Raw genomic sequence first — 18,050 nt, 5'->3', positions numbered from 1 at the left:
TTCGGCCATCTTCGCCGCAATTTAAACAGGACACCGAAGTTGCCGGCCACGGCAGGTGTCGAGGCGGGGATTGGTGTTGTTGCCCGAAGTCTATCTCTTATGCACACATAAGGATCTACTTACATAATTGGCCAGGCGAGTGGGTGCAGTGGCGGTGGGGTTCCTCTAACCCGAAGGTGTGCTTTGCCAAAATGCTGGCAAATAATCGTCAGCTTGCTAGGGCTCCCAGGACTTGGCCAAAATTCCTTTGAAATTAATGCAAGCTGTGGGTGTATCCCAAAACAAATAAAAATACTATATTGCGTTTAATGTTTTCATTTTGGTTTATAGAGACTTTTTAAATAGAAGTCACCCTTGTTTATTAAATTATTGGATACAAGGTTTTTGTTTCAGTAGTTTTTGCACAATTTTGCTGCATAGTACCTTTGAAAAGGATTCGTTTTTGCCAATTTTAAAGACCCTTTATTATTGAATGTGGCCTCGCCTCAATTTACGGCAAAGTGGCGCTTTAAGCCAACGGGAGCTGTTTTTAATGCAATTACGGCCCGGCTGCAGGGCCATTAAGCCCCGGCCTGTCTGATGCGACCATTTGACTAACTGCTATCTCTGGGCCATGGCCCACCCTCTCCCTTCTACCCGACTCTCACCCAGATACCCCGGAGGCACCAAAGGCCTGCGAACTGCGCAACGACACCGTCCTGGAGGTGGTCTGTGTGGCGGGCAGCGACGGAGGACTGACCCAATACTTCATGCTGGAGGTGGTGGGCGGAGACCTGCTCTACTCCAGCGATCCGGGCACGGGCCAGAACCGAGGACAATTCGGCGAGGCCATCGGCCTGGGCGAGAACGAGATATCCACGCTGAACGATCAGGTGAGTACAGAATCGAGTTTGCCCTAAGTTGATAAGTTCCGGCATGCAAATTGGCAAATTGCTCAATTAAATTAAACTTTTCCTCACGGTTCGTCGAACAGCCGGCAGCTAGAAACAGTGGCTTAAGATGTAACTGAAGCTGAAGCTGAAACTCACAAGGAGGGGGAAACTTAAACTGAAACATCAGAGAGTGTAGAAGTAGAGCTTAGGGATCTGGCAATAATTCACTTGAAATCCATACGGTCAATTAGTGTGCATGTCCTTTGACTTTTCTGCTTGAATTATTAATAAATATTTTTCGGGAGGGGCTGCTGCTCAATTCGAGTGTAAAAGGGACAACATAATTAATGCTGTTAGTCCTTCTATGGCCAAGGATACCCTTTGCCCGCTATACTCCATGGCGAAGGCGACTTACTGCATGCTGAGTTATTAAATTATCTCTGTCACTCGCAAATGGGAATATCATATGAAAATTTCATTTCATTTCGTTTGGCTGCTTTCAACAGGGGGGTTTGGGAGGGATTCCCGGGTTTCAGGGTTTCCAGGGTGTGCTTCTTCTACGTTGATGAAGCGCTTGCCGGGCGAGTTTATTAGCAAAGTAGCCAAGCGCAAAAGCTCATCACGAGCATGGTCATGAAACGATGATGATCATGCAATGATGAAGGAGATGATGATTATTATGATGGTGATGAAGATGATGATGGGACTACATCTCTGTCCGCAGCAGGAGCCGGAGCAGGACGCCAGGGCTTCGGTCAGAGTGTGACCCACGCGCTGGTCCGTTTGGCTGGCAGCTTTAAAGTTTCATGCTAGATAAAAGACACAGTCTGGTATCCTGCATGCCGAAAAGGAGACGGGGTAGGGGCTCTGGGCAGCAGGAAAGTGGCAGCAGGACTATAGGGATGGAAAAGTGCCGCAAGGACAACATAAATTACTTACGCTTACTTGAGTGGGAATTTGTGCGTAACCAACGAAGCTCACTCGATTGTGTCCCATTACGGCAAACGGATATTCAGTTTAAAATTTCAGCCACTGTCCTGTTTCAGTTTCAGCTTCTGTTTCTGGTTCCCATTCGGCTTTCGGCTTGTACCACTCCTGGCCACTTGGAGCGGTACAGTTACTGACAACATTTTAGGCATGAATAATTATTTATGCGTTGGGTCTGAGCTGGTCCCGAAAAAGTTAAAAATACATAGCATACTTTGCAGCGACTCCATATGGCCGGTGAATTATAAATGCGCCCGTTGTCCTGCCGACTTTTGTGTGTGCCTCTTTCAAATATATGTGCTTGTGTATTATTTCAGGCGACATCTGCACCCATCTTCCGCATGCAGGAGAACAGTCCACAGTTTCGTTTGAATAATTTAGAGCCGGGACGTGAATATCAATTTTTAGTTTACGCCGTCAACGCCAAAGGGCGCAGCGAGCCGCCGGTGGTGATTGAGAATGTACGCGTGGCCGCCCAACTGGGACCATATGGTGAGTACCCAATAGACCCCTATATACTAGAATCTCTTTTAAAACAGGACCGAAAAAGCATCGACAACAACAAAATCTGACACGCTTGACAGTTGAGAGGCGGAAACCGAAAAAAGAAAGGACTCCTGCTAATCACATAAACAGTGCAAGTTATGGCCATCTCAGACCCAAGTTTGTGGGTCACTTTTCCAGCGGCCTCGGGCCAATAAAATACCCTGAGCCCGGGTACGAAAGTGGAACTATGTAGAGCCCCGAAACAGCTGAGGACGGAACTGTCTAATTCAACGCTTGACTGCATTTTCAAATCAACGCAAGTTCGGGGAAATCGTCTTCAGTCAGCCGCCGCGAAAAGTTCGCACATGGCGTCACCCAAGAACCTACAAACAAAACCCCTGAAAAAAAGGGGAGAGAGGACCGAAAACCTGAAGTCTCAACATTGCCGAGGCAGGCAGTCGGGCAGGCAGTAGAATGTTAGGATGTAAGGATACCCAAGGACCAGGACAAGACGCCCTTTTCTAATCCACTGACTGAGTTATGCAGTGAAGCGGAAAGCATTTCAGCATTTTCCATCAATTCTTTGAGTGGGGCACGCATATTACGTATACGCAAGGGCGTGCCACAACAGCCTCTTCATTTTGCTTCAGCCTAACGACATAATGCGCCTCGCATACACACAAACACACACCCACACCCACACACGCACTGACACTGACGTGTGTGAATGTGCCTTTGTGTGAGTGGAGTGTAAGCGGAATTGCTTCAATTTTCGTTTTGCTTAACGGCAACCGTAGACACTTTTCTTTTATTGTTCCTTTCCCATTCACTCTGGCTTTCTCTTCCTCCATCACCATCTCTATCTGCTTTCTTTTCACTTTCTCAACTGCTTTCTCTTTGGCACACAACTACGACAACAATGTTGTCATTATTTTCATGTTGATTTTTATTTTTATCTGCATTTCCATTACCATTTCCCCAGCCATTTCAGCCGTGCAAGGCGACGGTGCCTCCTTTTGGCCATTTTCATTTTCATTTCGGTTCCCATTTCGCTTTCGCCAGCCTCGCCCGCTGGCCATAAATCACTCATATTGACCCGATTTAATGGCGCTAATTGCATTTGATACGCAAATGTTCGATTAAGCCCGCTTTTGCCGTTTTTGGTAGTCGGTTGCAGGCACTGTATTCGCTGCCAAAACTTATTTACATGAAACAACATCTGCCCCAAGCCGGGCGTCGCCCATGTTACTTATATATGTTAATGGGCTTGGAAGCGGCAGGCTCGGCTTTTCCGTGCCTCGTAAATTTGCTCCTGTGATTGCACAGCCGGGGATATAGACTGTGCCGATTTTTCCGGGTGGCGGCGAACGCCTACTAATTTATGCGGAATTTTAACAGCTGCTCGGTCTGGCCGGGCCTACGCAGATTTCTAGCAGAGTTCGTGGGCATATCCTTGGTCTGTGGCATAGTCATATGTGTGGGGCTATAAATTGGGGAAAACAGTTGCCACCTAACCAGATTCCAGGAAATAAATAAAATGAGGCCAAATCAGCTGACGCTGATTTAAATCAGTTTACGCAGAACTCATCAGCAAAATTTATTACGCCAAAAAGAAAACCAAAGAAAAATAAAGAAGGGAAAACGTGAAAAATATCAAGCAAAGTGGCCACTTGAGCTTGCTGGAGAAAAAATAAAAATAAGAAAAGCATCAAAGCCAGGGAATAAATAAGCAAATGCCCCGCTTCTGGCCAACAATGAAAGGACGACGACAAGACGCAGCCTGGCAAACTGATTAAAAAAGCAAAAGCTGAGACGATGATGGAGGTGGAGATGGCGATGGAGGTGAAGCTCCCGTGAACCATGGCATCAGAAGCCGAACCAGTCCAGGGGCCAGGCAATAACGAGAGAGGCAGGAACAAAAATTAAATTGAGCCGCAGGTGTAGGCAATTTCCACTCAAACGCTCACTTCAAAAGCCAGGACGCCAGGACGATAGGACGAAGGAGCAGCATCAGTATCAGCATCAGCTCGAAGGTTGGCAATGTTTCAATTCCGAGGCCTTTCCTTTGACGGCCCGCAAATGGAGCGGAAATGCTGCCCTGCCAACAAAAATGTGCCACATTGTCGGGGTGAAGGTGAAGGGAGTGGAGCTTGAATGGGCAGGTTGGCATTAACGAATGTCTGGCATAAATCTTAGCCGGGGATCATCTTACAATCAGTAGCCCGCACCCGGACCCCGTACACACATTATGCTGCAATTTCCGTTGGCTGGAAATCTAATAAATATAAACAATGGCATTCTGGCTCACATGTTGCTCATAATTGCCAAAGCTTTGCGGCAAGTGTCATCAAATCTAATCGCTAGTAATAACCGACCGAAGGTCCTGGCATATATATTTCCTGCTCCGTGGTCTTTGGTTTTCATAATTCCTCATCTGCAGCGAATGATCTGATGCTGCCATTCGCCAGGATTAGAAGGGGCCCTGCTATTTGGCTAATTTCAATTTTCAACCCAATTTCCCCAGGGCCTTGGAACGGAAGGGGGTATACAATAAGCAAACAGTCAAAGCAATCAGTTAGGCAAAAGAACACGGCCCAGCAAAACAAATAAATAAATAAACGACGAGCTGGGCGAGGCAAATAGAAATCAGCGGCAGTATCAAACTAATTCCGAGCAAATAACAAATCATTGCGAGGCCCCTGAAACTATCCCGAGACCCACCTACGATAGCCATCTTCCGAGGGGGAATACACTGTGAAAAATTGCTTTACTATAATATATTACTCTTCTTTCCCATGTGATTCTTGAAACTTAACTTTCCTCATTTGCTCTGATAGAAACCTCACTCCCTTCTTTTATTTCAGATGAATCTATCCTGTCGGAGGACCCAACGCCCGCAGAAACGACGCACCATGTGGGCGGCGGGGGAGCGGGCGGCGGAGGCGGTAACGGCGGCGTGGGGACCGGCGCCAGTACCGGCAGCGGACCGGAGAAGCAGTCGACGCTGCTGATTCTAGCCGCCACCGTGGTGATAGGCGCCGTCGTGGTGACGTCAATTATCGTGGCCGGCATCGTGGTGGTCTGCCGGCACAGGCCGCGGCCACCTGAGCCGCAGGAGGTGCGCAAGAGCATGAGGTGAGTCCTGGCCTCCTGGCCCAGTCCTTTGTTTTGCTTGGGGAAAAACTAATAATGAAATTGTTGGCTACCGGCATGTGTGTGCTTCTCTATCTTTCTGTGCCTCGGCCTCTGTCTGTGTGCAGAAATAATTACGAAATTATTTATGTGGGCCACGTGACTGACAGCCGAGTGGGCGTGGATCTGGCGGACATAGCATACTTTCTTGCGCATTCCTTCGGTTATGCTTATTACGCAGGAAGTAATTAAATGACAGCCACCCTGAAATGGCCGCTCAATCAATATGATTCCAGGCTTTAAGGGGTTATATACCTTTTTTATTTTCAAAAAAACGAAAATTTTTTTAGTTGTTTATCTTGAAGAACAACTCCTTGAGAACATTCTCCCATATTTTCATAGAGATTGGAGCAGTAGAAAAAAAGTTACAGCGCTCCTAATCGCACGCCTCGTTGCGGCCTTGAACTGAACTTGAAACTTTAAACGCGAATATCTCGAAATGGTGTTTCTTGAAAAATGACTTTGCGGTGACATGGATTGGCGGAAAACTACTGAACCGATTTACTTCAAATTTTTTTTAAAATGTTCGTAATGAAATTCTCTTGTGCTTGAACGATCGACTTTTCACGCGCAAACTTTTTTTTCGGCGAAATAAATTTTTTAGTGAAATTTCTAGAGACCAAAACTTTCATTTTTAGCATAAAACGCTGCCATATCCAAACAAAAACAAAAAATTTTAAAATCGATCGTTCAAGCACAAGAGATTACTCTAAACTAATGAAATATTTTTACTTTTATGGTTTAAGTTGACCTGTTTGACCTGGGGAACTGTCACCGCAAGGCTCTAAAAAAAAAAGGCCTCTAAGGGAAACAGCCACCCCTTAAAAACTATTTAATATTTTTCCACCAAATTTTGCACAAATATTGTTAATAAAGTGTACTATCAAAAAATTAAAACATCAGTGTAATTAAATAATTGCTACATACCTAAAAAAAAATCCGAACTTTGCTCATTTTCTTCGACAAAGAAGGTATATAACCCCTTAAACTCCCGCGCCTCCCACCCGTTCAACGCGCGGGCTGGTTAATGTTAGGGTTCATTAAGGCGATCGTCCATCGATTAGAGCCAAGCTAGCGGAGAGCACGCACCTGCCCAGTAAATTATGCTTAGTCTGTAATTAAATTAATTAAACCAGCACCTGACTACGACCCGAACGGCCTGACCCGAAAAAGAAAACGAGGCCCGGACCCGGACCCGGAGCCGGAGCCGGATCCGGAAACGAGGTGGCCGCACAAGTGAGAGTTTCCATTTAAGATAGGAAATCAGAACTGTATCTGCGAAAGGGTAGGGTCGCATCGCCATGGGTGGGTAATTAAGCAGCTGCTTAGCCGATGCTGCTGCTGCGACCTCCACATCCCACCGTCCTTGTCAACTGGCTGGTGGTGCTGGCTAATGAAAGATAAACACCCACCATCGGTGTTTCCTTTGTATCGAGGTAGCACGGTGATTGCGCGACCTCTACCCGGCGGATTGGCTTTTTCTTTGATTCTGCGGCTCACACTGATTGCTCAATAATGAACTCGGGCGACCACTTCAAAGAGGAGACCCCAACGAAATATTAATTATAGTTGGAAATAGTCAAGCCCGGAGCACATCAAAGCGAAAATGCATGCGGGTCATTAAATGGCGGGACCATCCGACTGTCATCTCGCATAAATAAATTATTTTCGCCATCAGCTGGTGGCGCACCTGAACTGTATGTGGTCCTGTCCGCGCTGCCGAAATACCTGGCGATTCAGTCACATGTGCGTCTATGCATAAATTTTAATGATTTGCCTTTTCGGAGCACCGTATTGGGGCAAATATTTGAATTTTATGTTCAGGCAGCGAAACTTTTTGACTGATAAGAGGAGTAAAGGCGAGTGCACAGTAATTAGCATGCCCGGGGGAAATCGGTTTATTTTTCATTTAAATTGGACCATCAGGCGGGTCGATTGATATTTGCGGAAAGAGGAGAGTGTTTTGGGGGAATTAAGTCCTGCAAATGGAATCCCTGAAAGGCTATACCCTTATGTGATTGTTGAAATTGAAATTCGAACCGCCTGAGAGTCATCAGGTGGCTTAGTTTTCTATAAGAGAATGAAAAAAATGATACCCGCCTGGGGAACTATTAGAAACTTTTAGCAGATTATGGCGACTATTTTTCAACATCCAACTTATGCCTTTGTTTGCCATTTTTTCAGGCCTGCGCGCAATGATGTGCCCAGCATGTACATCGAGGAGGATGAGCTGAACGAGCTGGAGGAGGGCGGCGGACGAGCGGCCGAGATACGGGCCCGGGTCGCCCCGGCCACCGCCCACCTGTGCGGCGGAGGCGGTGGTGGCGGCATGGTGCCCGGAGTGGGCTCCAGTGGCGGCGCCATTGTTGGCGTGGCCGGCCCTCATCACTACATCTCCGAGAGCTTCATCCAGTACGCGCAGCCCAGTCTAAACGGTACTATTCCAAAATCTATACTCAACAAGCTGTAGTTGTAGATGTAGTAGCCAGTAGTTCTAGTCAAGTAGTCATCAATTTATTATCTCTGTATCTATCTATCTATTTATCTGCATATCCACTCTGCGAATGCACCCCTCTTGGTTTGCTCAACAACTTTTGAGTTGCGTCTCGAGTGCGCTCTTGATATTAATTTATATTGGTAGTTTTAGTTGATTGATTTTCCACAAAGAATTTATTGCGTATGTAAATAGATGACATGCACTTCAAATGCCTGTAAATACACACACACCTCACAAGAATACACCATCACACACACAGCCATTATATAGTCTAATTTAACATCTTGTTTAGCTCGAATAAACTGTCAAAGAATATACATATTTTCTGCAAGTGCACCCTGAACACTGGTATTTGGTTTTTCATAATTGTTTTGATATTATTTTTATTCAAGTACTTGGCATGTGAGTAGCGTGTGTTCGGGGCGGGGGAATGACCATTTTGGCCATTTGGGGAAGAGCCACACATAGATACACGCCAACAAACACCAATACACTGAAACTATAATTAGGTTGGCTTGAGTTGGCGCTAATGATGCGGTTGCACATCAAATTGGCTGCCAACTAACGAGTATTAAGAGCACATGTAAATGAAAAACTAATTGCCCCTCATTTAGCATTCACCAAAGTAGCTTATGACATGCGAGTACACTCCTTCAATTAGAGCAGATCAAAGTATGTAATTTTGTTACATTTAATTTGAAAGCGATTAAGTCAAGTATTTGGCAAGATATTTTCGCATTAGCCAGGCACCTGAGCTGTCCACCACCCACTTCTACAGTACAGTCCTCTCCTTCTCGATTAGAATAGTTCACTCCGACTCTGTCTATTATCCTCTAACCCACTCTTTCTCTGTCTCTCTCCCTGTCTCTCTGTCTCCCTCTTTTTCTATCTGTTTCTGTAGGTAGCCAAACCGTATCTCCACTTGCTTACCAAACTATCTTAATCCCCGACTTGAAGTTGTAAATACCTTGCCCAGTATTTAAAGCATTGTAGTGACCCCCATATGCATTCGAGTAGGAGTACGGGAGTTCATACGCAGAGTGGCTCCGGTTTTGTAGCTGCGAGACTAACGAGACTCATGTTCCTTGTTGTATCCTTCCTATATCCACCCAGGCGATGTGCTGCTGCCCCTGCTCGTAACGTCCAGCCAGCCTCGAAACGTCTCGTCCCCCGCCGTCTCGAGCGTGGTCTTGGCCCTGGAGCCCTCGGCATCCCAGGCGACAGCTGCCTGGCCGCCCAAATGTATGCAAAGTAAATTTTATGTAACTAAATCTATGCAGCAAGTCGAACGACAACAGGCCCCATGCACTCACCACCCGAAACAGATACAGAAACAGCACCAGATACATTTACTTTTTAAGAAACAGAACCCGAATCCGACTCCGAATCAGAGCCAGAATCAGAATCAGAAACTGGAAAAGGAACAACAGGAGCAACTGCTGCAAATGCAACTGCAACTGCAGCTGGGCAGTCATGTTTAAGCCAAGTCTGCTGTCGAAATTGGCAGCAGGCGTTGGCTGTTCGGGGGGCTCGGATAGGGCTTTGAAATATTTTTAATATCCCCTTCTTTGGAGACCATGCCATTCCTGCATCATTTCACATTTTAATTTGTTGTCCATTTGGCATCCCAATTTACTTTGCTTGTTACGTTCGTTTGGACCACACAATTCCCAGCATTCACATGTCTTTCATCTGATTTCACTCATTCTCTTTGAGAATTTCTAATTATTTTGGCATGGCTTTGTTGCAATGGATATTCAAATGCCACAAAATGTCCAAAAACTCTTCTTTCGTTGCGGTGCAGTGCTCTATGATTCGGTCACCGGCCAGATCAGAGAGATATTAAATAAAGCTAATTGAAGTTTATGAGAATCCATTCGTCTGGCAAATTGGTGATAAAAACATACAAGGTTGTGTAGAAGTAAATATTATTTTTGTAAAAGTATAAAACTTCAGCAAGACAGTGGCAAAGTCTTTAGTTGTTTGCTTGGACTTTTCTTTTTAGATATTTGTTTTCATTTCAGACTTTCAGTCATACACAAAGAATAAAAGTTTAAAATAGTAAGATGTGATAGCTATTAAGTACATTTAATTCAAAAAATCAAGTCTGACATGTGTTCTTTAATCGTTTCTCCATTCAGAAGCTAGTCCGATTTCTCAGTGCATTGACAAGGATATTTCTCTAGGATATTTTTAATGTACACATGTACATATTCCAAAGCAAAGCAGACACATGTACTATGTATATACATAAACACTCCTCGGACAGCAACAAATTTGCAAAATATTCTGCTTTTTAACCCTTCTGGCACCGCTACCCTCCGCTCTTTGCTCTGCCGGCTCTGTTTGCCGAGCGAGCTCATGCAGACTTTGTTTTAACTTTGAATTGCATAAATTTTAATTATTTCGAAAGCACTAAATTAAAACACAAAAATAAGCACAAAGGCACACAAACATCAGCAGAGACACATCAGCAGAGTCGGAGCCGGAATTGCTGGGCACGACGTTCCTGCGTTCCGGCATGCTGGCAAATGCAAATATTATTTAATGGGCAGATGTGTCGTATACGTGATATTATTGCTAAAATAACATGTGTCCCCGTCTCTTTTAGCTTTTCCTGCGTGTGTGCCGGCTTTAGTGCGTGGGTTCAAATGTCACAAATTAGCTAAATTTGATTTTGTCAGCGATTTAATTTTATGTTTTCATTACTTTCCGCCCGTCCTTCCGCCCTTGTATGACTTTTTTTTTGCACTACTCTCCCCAGCAGGCTCTTTAATTTATGTTCGCTGGGGGGCAAGAGACACGACACGACACACATACTCATTCGACTGTCAGCGGGGCCAAGTGCAGGGTGGGAATATTTGTAATTCCCGCTACTGGGCTGTCCTCCCCAACCGGCAGAACGTAAACCAAGTCAACTGGCTTACAAGACACTAACAAGTGCTGAAGTCACAACAAAGTGCTCCGAAGGAGTCGAGAGGAACGGGTCCGAGAGGCACACAATTTCGGATCTCCACGGCAAAGTAGTTTCACGAGCTTCCCTTTCAAAAAAAGGGAAAAATAACTATTTAATGGATATAAGAATTAAATCCAATTTTTCATGTCTTACGGCTAAAGAGAGGAAGCATGTTGGGATATTAGATGGCGCTGCTTAGGAATTCACAGTCCTTCCATTTGCAGCAAAGTCAAATTGAAATGAAAAGGTTTTGGAGGCAGAAAAAAAACACTTCTAGCACTGTAACTCAAGGCAAACAAGTGAGCCGCTGTGCACACACAAAAACACGCAAACAAATTTATATTTATGTACTGTACTGTACTGTACCTCTGGCACCAAAAAGGCACCCGTCCGCAGCTTTACATCTCGGCAGTTGCCTGTCATTAGCCGGCATTTTTAATTGCATATGCCAGTCTCGCGTGCTTCACTGTACTGTACAGGTGGCACAGTGGCACAGGGGCACAGGGGGCTCTGGGGTGGAGGCAACTGGGCCCGCGGCTTAGTCAAATTCGTTTGACTTTTTGTGCCCCGCAGTCATCTCGACTTGCGTGCGATAAGGACGAAGGATGGGGGCCAGAGGAAGACAAGCTTTTTGTGCACATTTGTTTCATTTCGTGCTGCTCCATTCATTTTGCAGAGCATCCTTTTTTGTCTCTTAGTTGCTGTTTGTCTTGCTGTGCGAGTGTGTGTGTGAAGAGTCCTGAGACGCAAGCGTCTGAGCAACGCAACAACATTTGTGTAGCCTTCGTCCTTGCCGAGCGAGGAATGCCAGCGAGGTTTTTTGTACCTAGCCCCAATGTATGGGTATTTGGATTGTAAGTAATGCGAGTGGGCTGGGCTGAAGTAGGTGGTATTAGGTCGGTTCGCCGTGGGTTTCGTGTGCACTCCAGCGGCACTCGTCTAATTAGACAAAGTTGAGACCGAGCCGCACACAGCAGCCACTCGAAATGAGCACACGGTGCCATTTGCTGCGGTGGCATTATCTTAAAGACAACTCCTTAAAGTGTTGTTGCCAGTGCCTCTGCATGTGTCCCGCATGTCTCTTGTCTATCTGGTTTATGCCCTTACTTTGATGTTCCTGTCATTCCGCAAAAAATGCCACAGAATTTGCTTGGGCTACATTGTTTATGTGGCAGCAAAAGGCTCTACGGTGTAAGGACTAGAGTGAACCCAAAATCTAGAAATCAGACATTACTCATACGCAGTGTGTGCCCAATTATTTATTCAATATTATATATTTCTTTAGGGGCATTATCTGCCATCAATATTGACTAAAATCAATTATTCGATTGGTTAAAATATTTTATTACAACCTTTCTAAATGGTTTCCATAAATTTATGATGAATATCAATTATGGTAGCTCGCCTATCATTTATCACTGCTAAGTGATCTTTATTACCCTTTAGAGGTCCACCCCAGCGTATTAACACACACAAGCAGCCACTCCTGCGAAGCCTCAATGTCAACGCTGTTCATTCATTTGTCGCCGTACTTCCGTTTCCTCCCATAGCTCCCTTGGTAGGTTTTCCTTTTTTTGTTGGGCCATCCAGGCTGGCAACATTTTTGCGACTTTTGACATTTTTTAATGCTGTCAGGCATGGCGTGAAAGTAAACGTGAAAGGCCACAGCCTCACAGACACAGAGCCACACCCACACATAGAGGGCATAGAGTTGCCTTAGTTTGTGCGTCTTTATGACTCAAAGACGCCACACAAATGTGACATAAAAGGCGATAATAATAAAATATCACAGGGTGGCTGCCGCCGAGGGTAGCGCAACGTCAAATAACAAACTGCAAAATCGTAAACAACAAGCGACGAATGCTTGCGGCAGCCAACGCTAGATGGCGCTTAAGATTCACTTGTACCCATCCAACAGTCAACACAATAAGTCCTCTTCGGACCACAATAAAAAGGGGCCATCGGACAACCTACCACCCATCACCCACCACCCACACCCCACATAAATTCGGGCGAAATGTGCTATAAAAATTAAGAAATTGTTGAATTATTTTACGTTTACGAGCAGTAGAAGGAATTGAAATGGGAATGGAAATAGAGGAGTTTCGAGAAGGAAGTCCTGGATGTTCCAATAAAGTGAATATTAATATTAAAATGTCTCTGTTGTTCGTGTATCTGTTTCTGTTTCTGTTTCCGTTGCTGTTGTGATTCATATTGCTGTTTTATTAGATGCTATTTATTTTCTTATCAGCGCACAGTTGGTCACGCTTTCGATATGTATTTGCTAATGGTTCTCTTTTCTTTTCGCCGCTCAAATAATAATTTGCAACTCTGTTATGATGTCATTTTGCAAGTGTTGTGAATCTCAAAAGCAATAACAACAAACAAGCCAAACTAATCGGTATAAACATTTGCTTTTGTTTCTCTATTCCTGGACACACACAAACACGCAACCATTACTCACTCTCACATGAATTTATGTCTCTCCTTCACACACACACAATACACTCTCACAAATACTAACACAACAATCACACACGTACATTCACATATGCTCTCTCCGCCATTGTTGTTGATTTTGTTTTATACCAACCAACCAAAGTGTATATTGCAGACCCGGATCTGATATTGCCGCGCGGCGAATTGGAATTTACGACCCTGGATCCAACGCTGAAGTAATTGTAAAAAGTAATAATAAATATCTGCCATAGTGGGCGAACACAACAAACTGAAATAGACACACACATCCTGCATACCCACCACACTGACACACACAGATCGGCGGTGAGGCCTCATAATTCACGGGCATTTCATTTAACATAGCTGTAAATTTTTAGCATAAATTTAAATGCATTAGCGTAAAAGGTAGAAGGCATTACTCCGTATTAGGTGCGTTGGAGGATATACATTTGTGTGTGTGTAGGTACAGGTACCGATACCGATACAGGATACGGATTAGGGATAAGGATAAGCCATTTTGTAATTGTCAGCCATTTAAGTGTCATACGAATTGCGAATGCAGAATCAAAATAAATCAGAACCCATAAGCAAAACGACGGCAACATCAGCTGCGCTATAAATACGCTACCGACTTGTAACTGAAATCAAAATATGAAACATGTAAATAGCATATACCACACACCATTACACTACTATATAGATCATCGTACGGATATCGTTGCTGTTGCACCATCGACTGTAAATAGAGAACGGGCAAACATTAATCAAACTGCATTTAAGTGTTAAAAATTAATTGTAATTAATGAACAACTAGTACGTAAGCTACTAGCCAGACTAAGGAGTGTGTATTTCAAGTGTAATTAGACTCATAGAGCTCGAAGCCAACTGAGAGTTATTGGTTATCAGAACCCGTTTATGCCTGTGTACAATGATACTTATATAAATCCATTAGCTGTTAAATCCCAATCTCTCGGTACTGGCCAACAAATTAAAATATTTCCAGCATCTGTCCCGGCTATTTCCGGCCACATCTCTGCAATTCCTTTGTTGTCCTGGCCATTTCATGGCCGCTATTTATGGCAGTTCATGAATATTCTATTGCCCCGACCAGCCGAGGCTAATGCCAAGATGCGGCATCCGCCAAAGTGGGAGTTGTTCGGATGCATAATGAATAAATGACGATTCCCAGAGTTCATAGTTCACAGTACGACCTAGGCCCCCCCCCTACCCAACTACAGCCATAAAACTGAATTCATTGTAAATGTTATAAATACCTAAAGTAACCGAGCAGAAAGGACGACATAAAAGTAATAATAATAATAATAATGATACGCCATACAGTTTACACAGTACTTCAATGTAATTCGAATTCTAATTTCAAATATACAAAAATAAAACGAAATGGCAGACTAGCAAAATATACAGTGCGTATGCGTAATAAAGTAAATTGAAATAGTTATACATATAGACACATATATATGGAAACATTGGGGGATCTGGAGCCCCCACCCGTTCTCTGTCTCTGTCACTCTGGACAAAACCAAACTGATTGTTTTTAAGCAAGTTAGTCTTACGAATGAATTAAATTTAATGAGAGGAAGCAAACTTTAAAGTGAAATACGTTTAAACTAAGTCGAAACTACTGAGTGTGTTAATAATACAAATAATAATAATAATAATGAATACTGAATAAATAAACAAGATTCAAACCAAACCCCTTTGCCTTGAAATCAATTTCAATTACCGGGTCGGGCCGACATCAAAGCGAAGATTAATGCCTTGGAGATGCCGATCGAATCCTGTTTGCCCAATCCTGGTCGGCCTTGGGTTAAGTGTTGTTAATGCTGAGCAAATCCTGCGCAGCTGCATCCCCGTCTGCAGCCTGATTGCCACTTGAGGCGCGTAATCAAAACATTGGTCGGTCGGTCAATCGAGACCGAGTCAGTTTCCCAGCCACCCACTCCCTCGCCGCCTGTGCTTTCATTACTTTATACAGAACTTTGCCTTACTCCGCATCCGGATCCGGGGCCGGGTCTGATGCCTTTGCCCCAAAGCCAAACACGAGCGCACCGCCTAAAAGCCGGCGATTCGAATTAAGGCTGTAAAGCTTCGGGGCGGGGGTGGTGCTCTCCCGGCCTCCTTGCCATGCACAGGAGATTAAAACCGAGATGGGGCGGGGTGGGGCGGGAGTGGTGGAAAATCTGCAAAGTGTGCGAAGTGGCAGGACCCACGAAAATAAAGTTTTCCACGAAACTTTCTGCGAATGCAAGCCGGTTTGTCGTAATTTGTTGCACACTTTTTAGAGCGCCAACTTGGCATCGGAATTCTGGGACATTCAAACCGAATTAGGGAAATCGATTGGTAATGGAACCAGCCCGGCCCTCCCTCCTATGGAATGCCAAGACATGCCCAAGCCGAAGCTTAATTTCAAAATGTTACAAGTACTTTGAATCTGCATTGTGGTTGAGTCGAGTCGACGCATTTCCCCAATTCCCTTCCAAAGTATTGCCCTTAATTTGAGTTGGCACGTGCGGATTTACCTTTCTTCCAACTTACCTTCGGCTTTGCTTTTGTTGTCAATTTTATGGCGTTTTCATTTGCTGGCAACCGCTTTCGGTGCAGCTTCCCTGGCAATTGCCAGGAATTTCAAGTCCCATTCTCCGCTCCCTCCCTCAGACAGCAGCTTCTTGCTCTGAACGCTCTTTCGACCCAAAACGCACTTTGCAGCACTCGGGCTAAAAGTAAAGCCACATAAATCCGAAGATTTGCTGCCAAGTGCGCAAATCGAAATGGAATCCTGGGTCAGTTGCCCCACTTCAACTTATATCCTGCACTTAAAAAACCAGATCCTGGAATGTGGCTTACTTCATAACCGAGCTCACCACAGTTCTAAGTAATGAAATTGTCCTTTTAATTGAAGAAAGAAGGTAACTGAAAACAAGGGCTTTTAAAGTAAGTATGGCAATATATTTTCGCAATTTTTTCTGAATTCAATATTAATTTTTAAGCAACTCTCACAAGTCTTTAAACCATTATAATCACATTATATACCACCTTGAAAAAAATGTCTAGAGTCCAGGTTATATTTTCCCAAGTGTCCTTTTCCTGCCATCCTTTCGTTGAACCGAAAGTGACTGCTTAGCTTGAATGTGCTTAAATAAATTAAAAGGCGCCTTTGGATGGGCCAGGTCCTTAGCCATTCAAACTGAGCTGTCACAGCTCACGGAGGAACGCTTAGTCCGGACAGGGCTGTTGAAATATTAATCCGGCAACCAACCACCGACCACCTCGGCCTGGCTATCGGCCATTTGGCCGCCGACGATGCCACTTGGACGCCATAAAGGCCAGTTTGGAATTCAATTAGCAGCAGGTTCTGGACCCGCCACGGTTGTCCTCGCGAAACTCATAACGTTGTCGATTGGGCGCAGCAATTATTGCGATCACTGGCTGACAGCTGCAGTGGCCCGGCACTCCGGCAGTGGCTGAGACCCTGACTCCGTTTGAAAGCTGACATCAAAGTCTCCCCCTTCCGACAGCCCAGAGAATTCAGCTGCCATTTTACAAGCCTCAAACGCGGTAGGTGGTGGAGATTCTGAAAATGCCGAGAATGCCGTAAAAATGTTTTCGTTTTTTGTATTCCCACCCACGGCCCCCACTCGGCCCATCCCACATCCTTGTCTTTTGTCGTCGGGCAGATGCTGAAATAATGATACCGGCGCCTGGAAAGCGAGCAATCAGCCCGCCTGCGAATCTATGCCAAGGACATTTCTGGCACGGCACTATTGTTTTGACTACAGCCATGTGTACATATTCCGCTGTTATTTTTTTCGGTTTTTTGTTCTTCTCGTGTAGGTGCATGTGGTTGGGATGAAATTTCAATTTTTCCTTCAATTTAGACATTTTCAACATTTATTCTTGCAACAGCTGCCTTAAACCTACGTGGAACGCGAACTCTTAAAATGCGAAATTTATTATGCACTCCGCTTTTATAATTTGATATTTAAAGAAATCATTTTACGGCGGCTGCTGAGTCTGCTCCTGCTCCTGCTGTTCTGGGTGCTTCTTTCTGCTGATGCTCCTGCTGCTACTGCTTCGGTTATACAATTTAAAAATCGCGACGCTTTTTGTATGCAATGCAATTATTCTCCATTTACAATGCACTCAGCGCGAAGTAAGCAAACAGACAAACAAACAAACAAACAACGGCTTGAATGGCTTGGCTGAGGGTTTGAGGATTGGTTGGGAGGAAGGGGTCTGGAGAAGCTCCCAGGACCGGGGCAAAAGCGCACAAGAGCACAGACAAGTAAATAAAATTGCAAATAAAGTAAAAATGTTGAAATGCCAAAGAAATGCACGGTACATATTTTACATTTATTCATTCGCTGATTCTGAATCTGCTTTGGCTTCTGTTCCTGTAGCTGCTCCTTCTCCTGCTCCTGCTCCGGCTCTTGGTGCTCCTGATGTTGCTTTTTGCCCCTACAACCCTGCTCCCACCCCACTTCTTGCCTTTCATAGCTGCTGAGTGAGGACAAAAGCGACGATGGGCGGCATGTCCTCACGCCTGTCGCCTAGTCCTGGTAAGCCGAGCGTTAATAACAAC

The 18,050-nt window shown here is 44.7% G+C and overlaps 1 protein-coding gene across 3 annotated transcripts in view; it reads left to right on the top strand.

The window, feature by feature from the left end:
* Positions 1-15,117, top strand: part of side (sidestep) — a 44,773-nt gene extending 29,656 nt beyond the window's left edge. Inside the window, exons 12-17 of one of the 3 annotated variants that reach the window (XM_043212399.2) lie at positions 652-872; positions 2,177-2,351; positions 5,210-5,480; positions 7,722-7,972; positions 9,148-9,276; positions 13,605-15,117. In XM_043212399.2, coding sequence (XP_043068334.1) covers positions 652-872; positions 2,177-2,351; positions 5,210-5,480; positions 7,722-7,972; positions 9,148-9,276; positions 13,605-13,669 — 1,112 coding nt within the window. In that variant the 3' untranslated portion in view covers positions 13,670-15,117. Of the gene's footprint in view, positions 1-651; positions 873-2,176; positions 2,352-5,209; positions 5,481-7,721; positions 7,973-9,147; positions 9,277-13,592 lie in introns of all 3 variants that reach the window. The other 2 variants (XM_043212400.2, XM_043212401.2) reach the window with 2 other exon arrangements.
* The last annotated feature ends 2,933 nt before the right edge of the window (positions 15,118-18,050 follow it).

Source organism: Drosophila bipectinata, chromosome 3R (assembly GCF_030179905.1).
Source record: "Drosophila bipectinata strain 14024-0381.07 chromosome 3R, DbipHiC1v2, whole genome shotgun sequence".
NCBI lineage: Eukaryota > Metazoa > Arthropoda > Insecta > Diptera > Drosophilidae > Drosophila > Drosophila bipectinata.
Note: the sequence above shows the minus strand (reverse complement) of the source record. Positions and strands in the feature narration are given on the sequence as shown.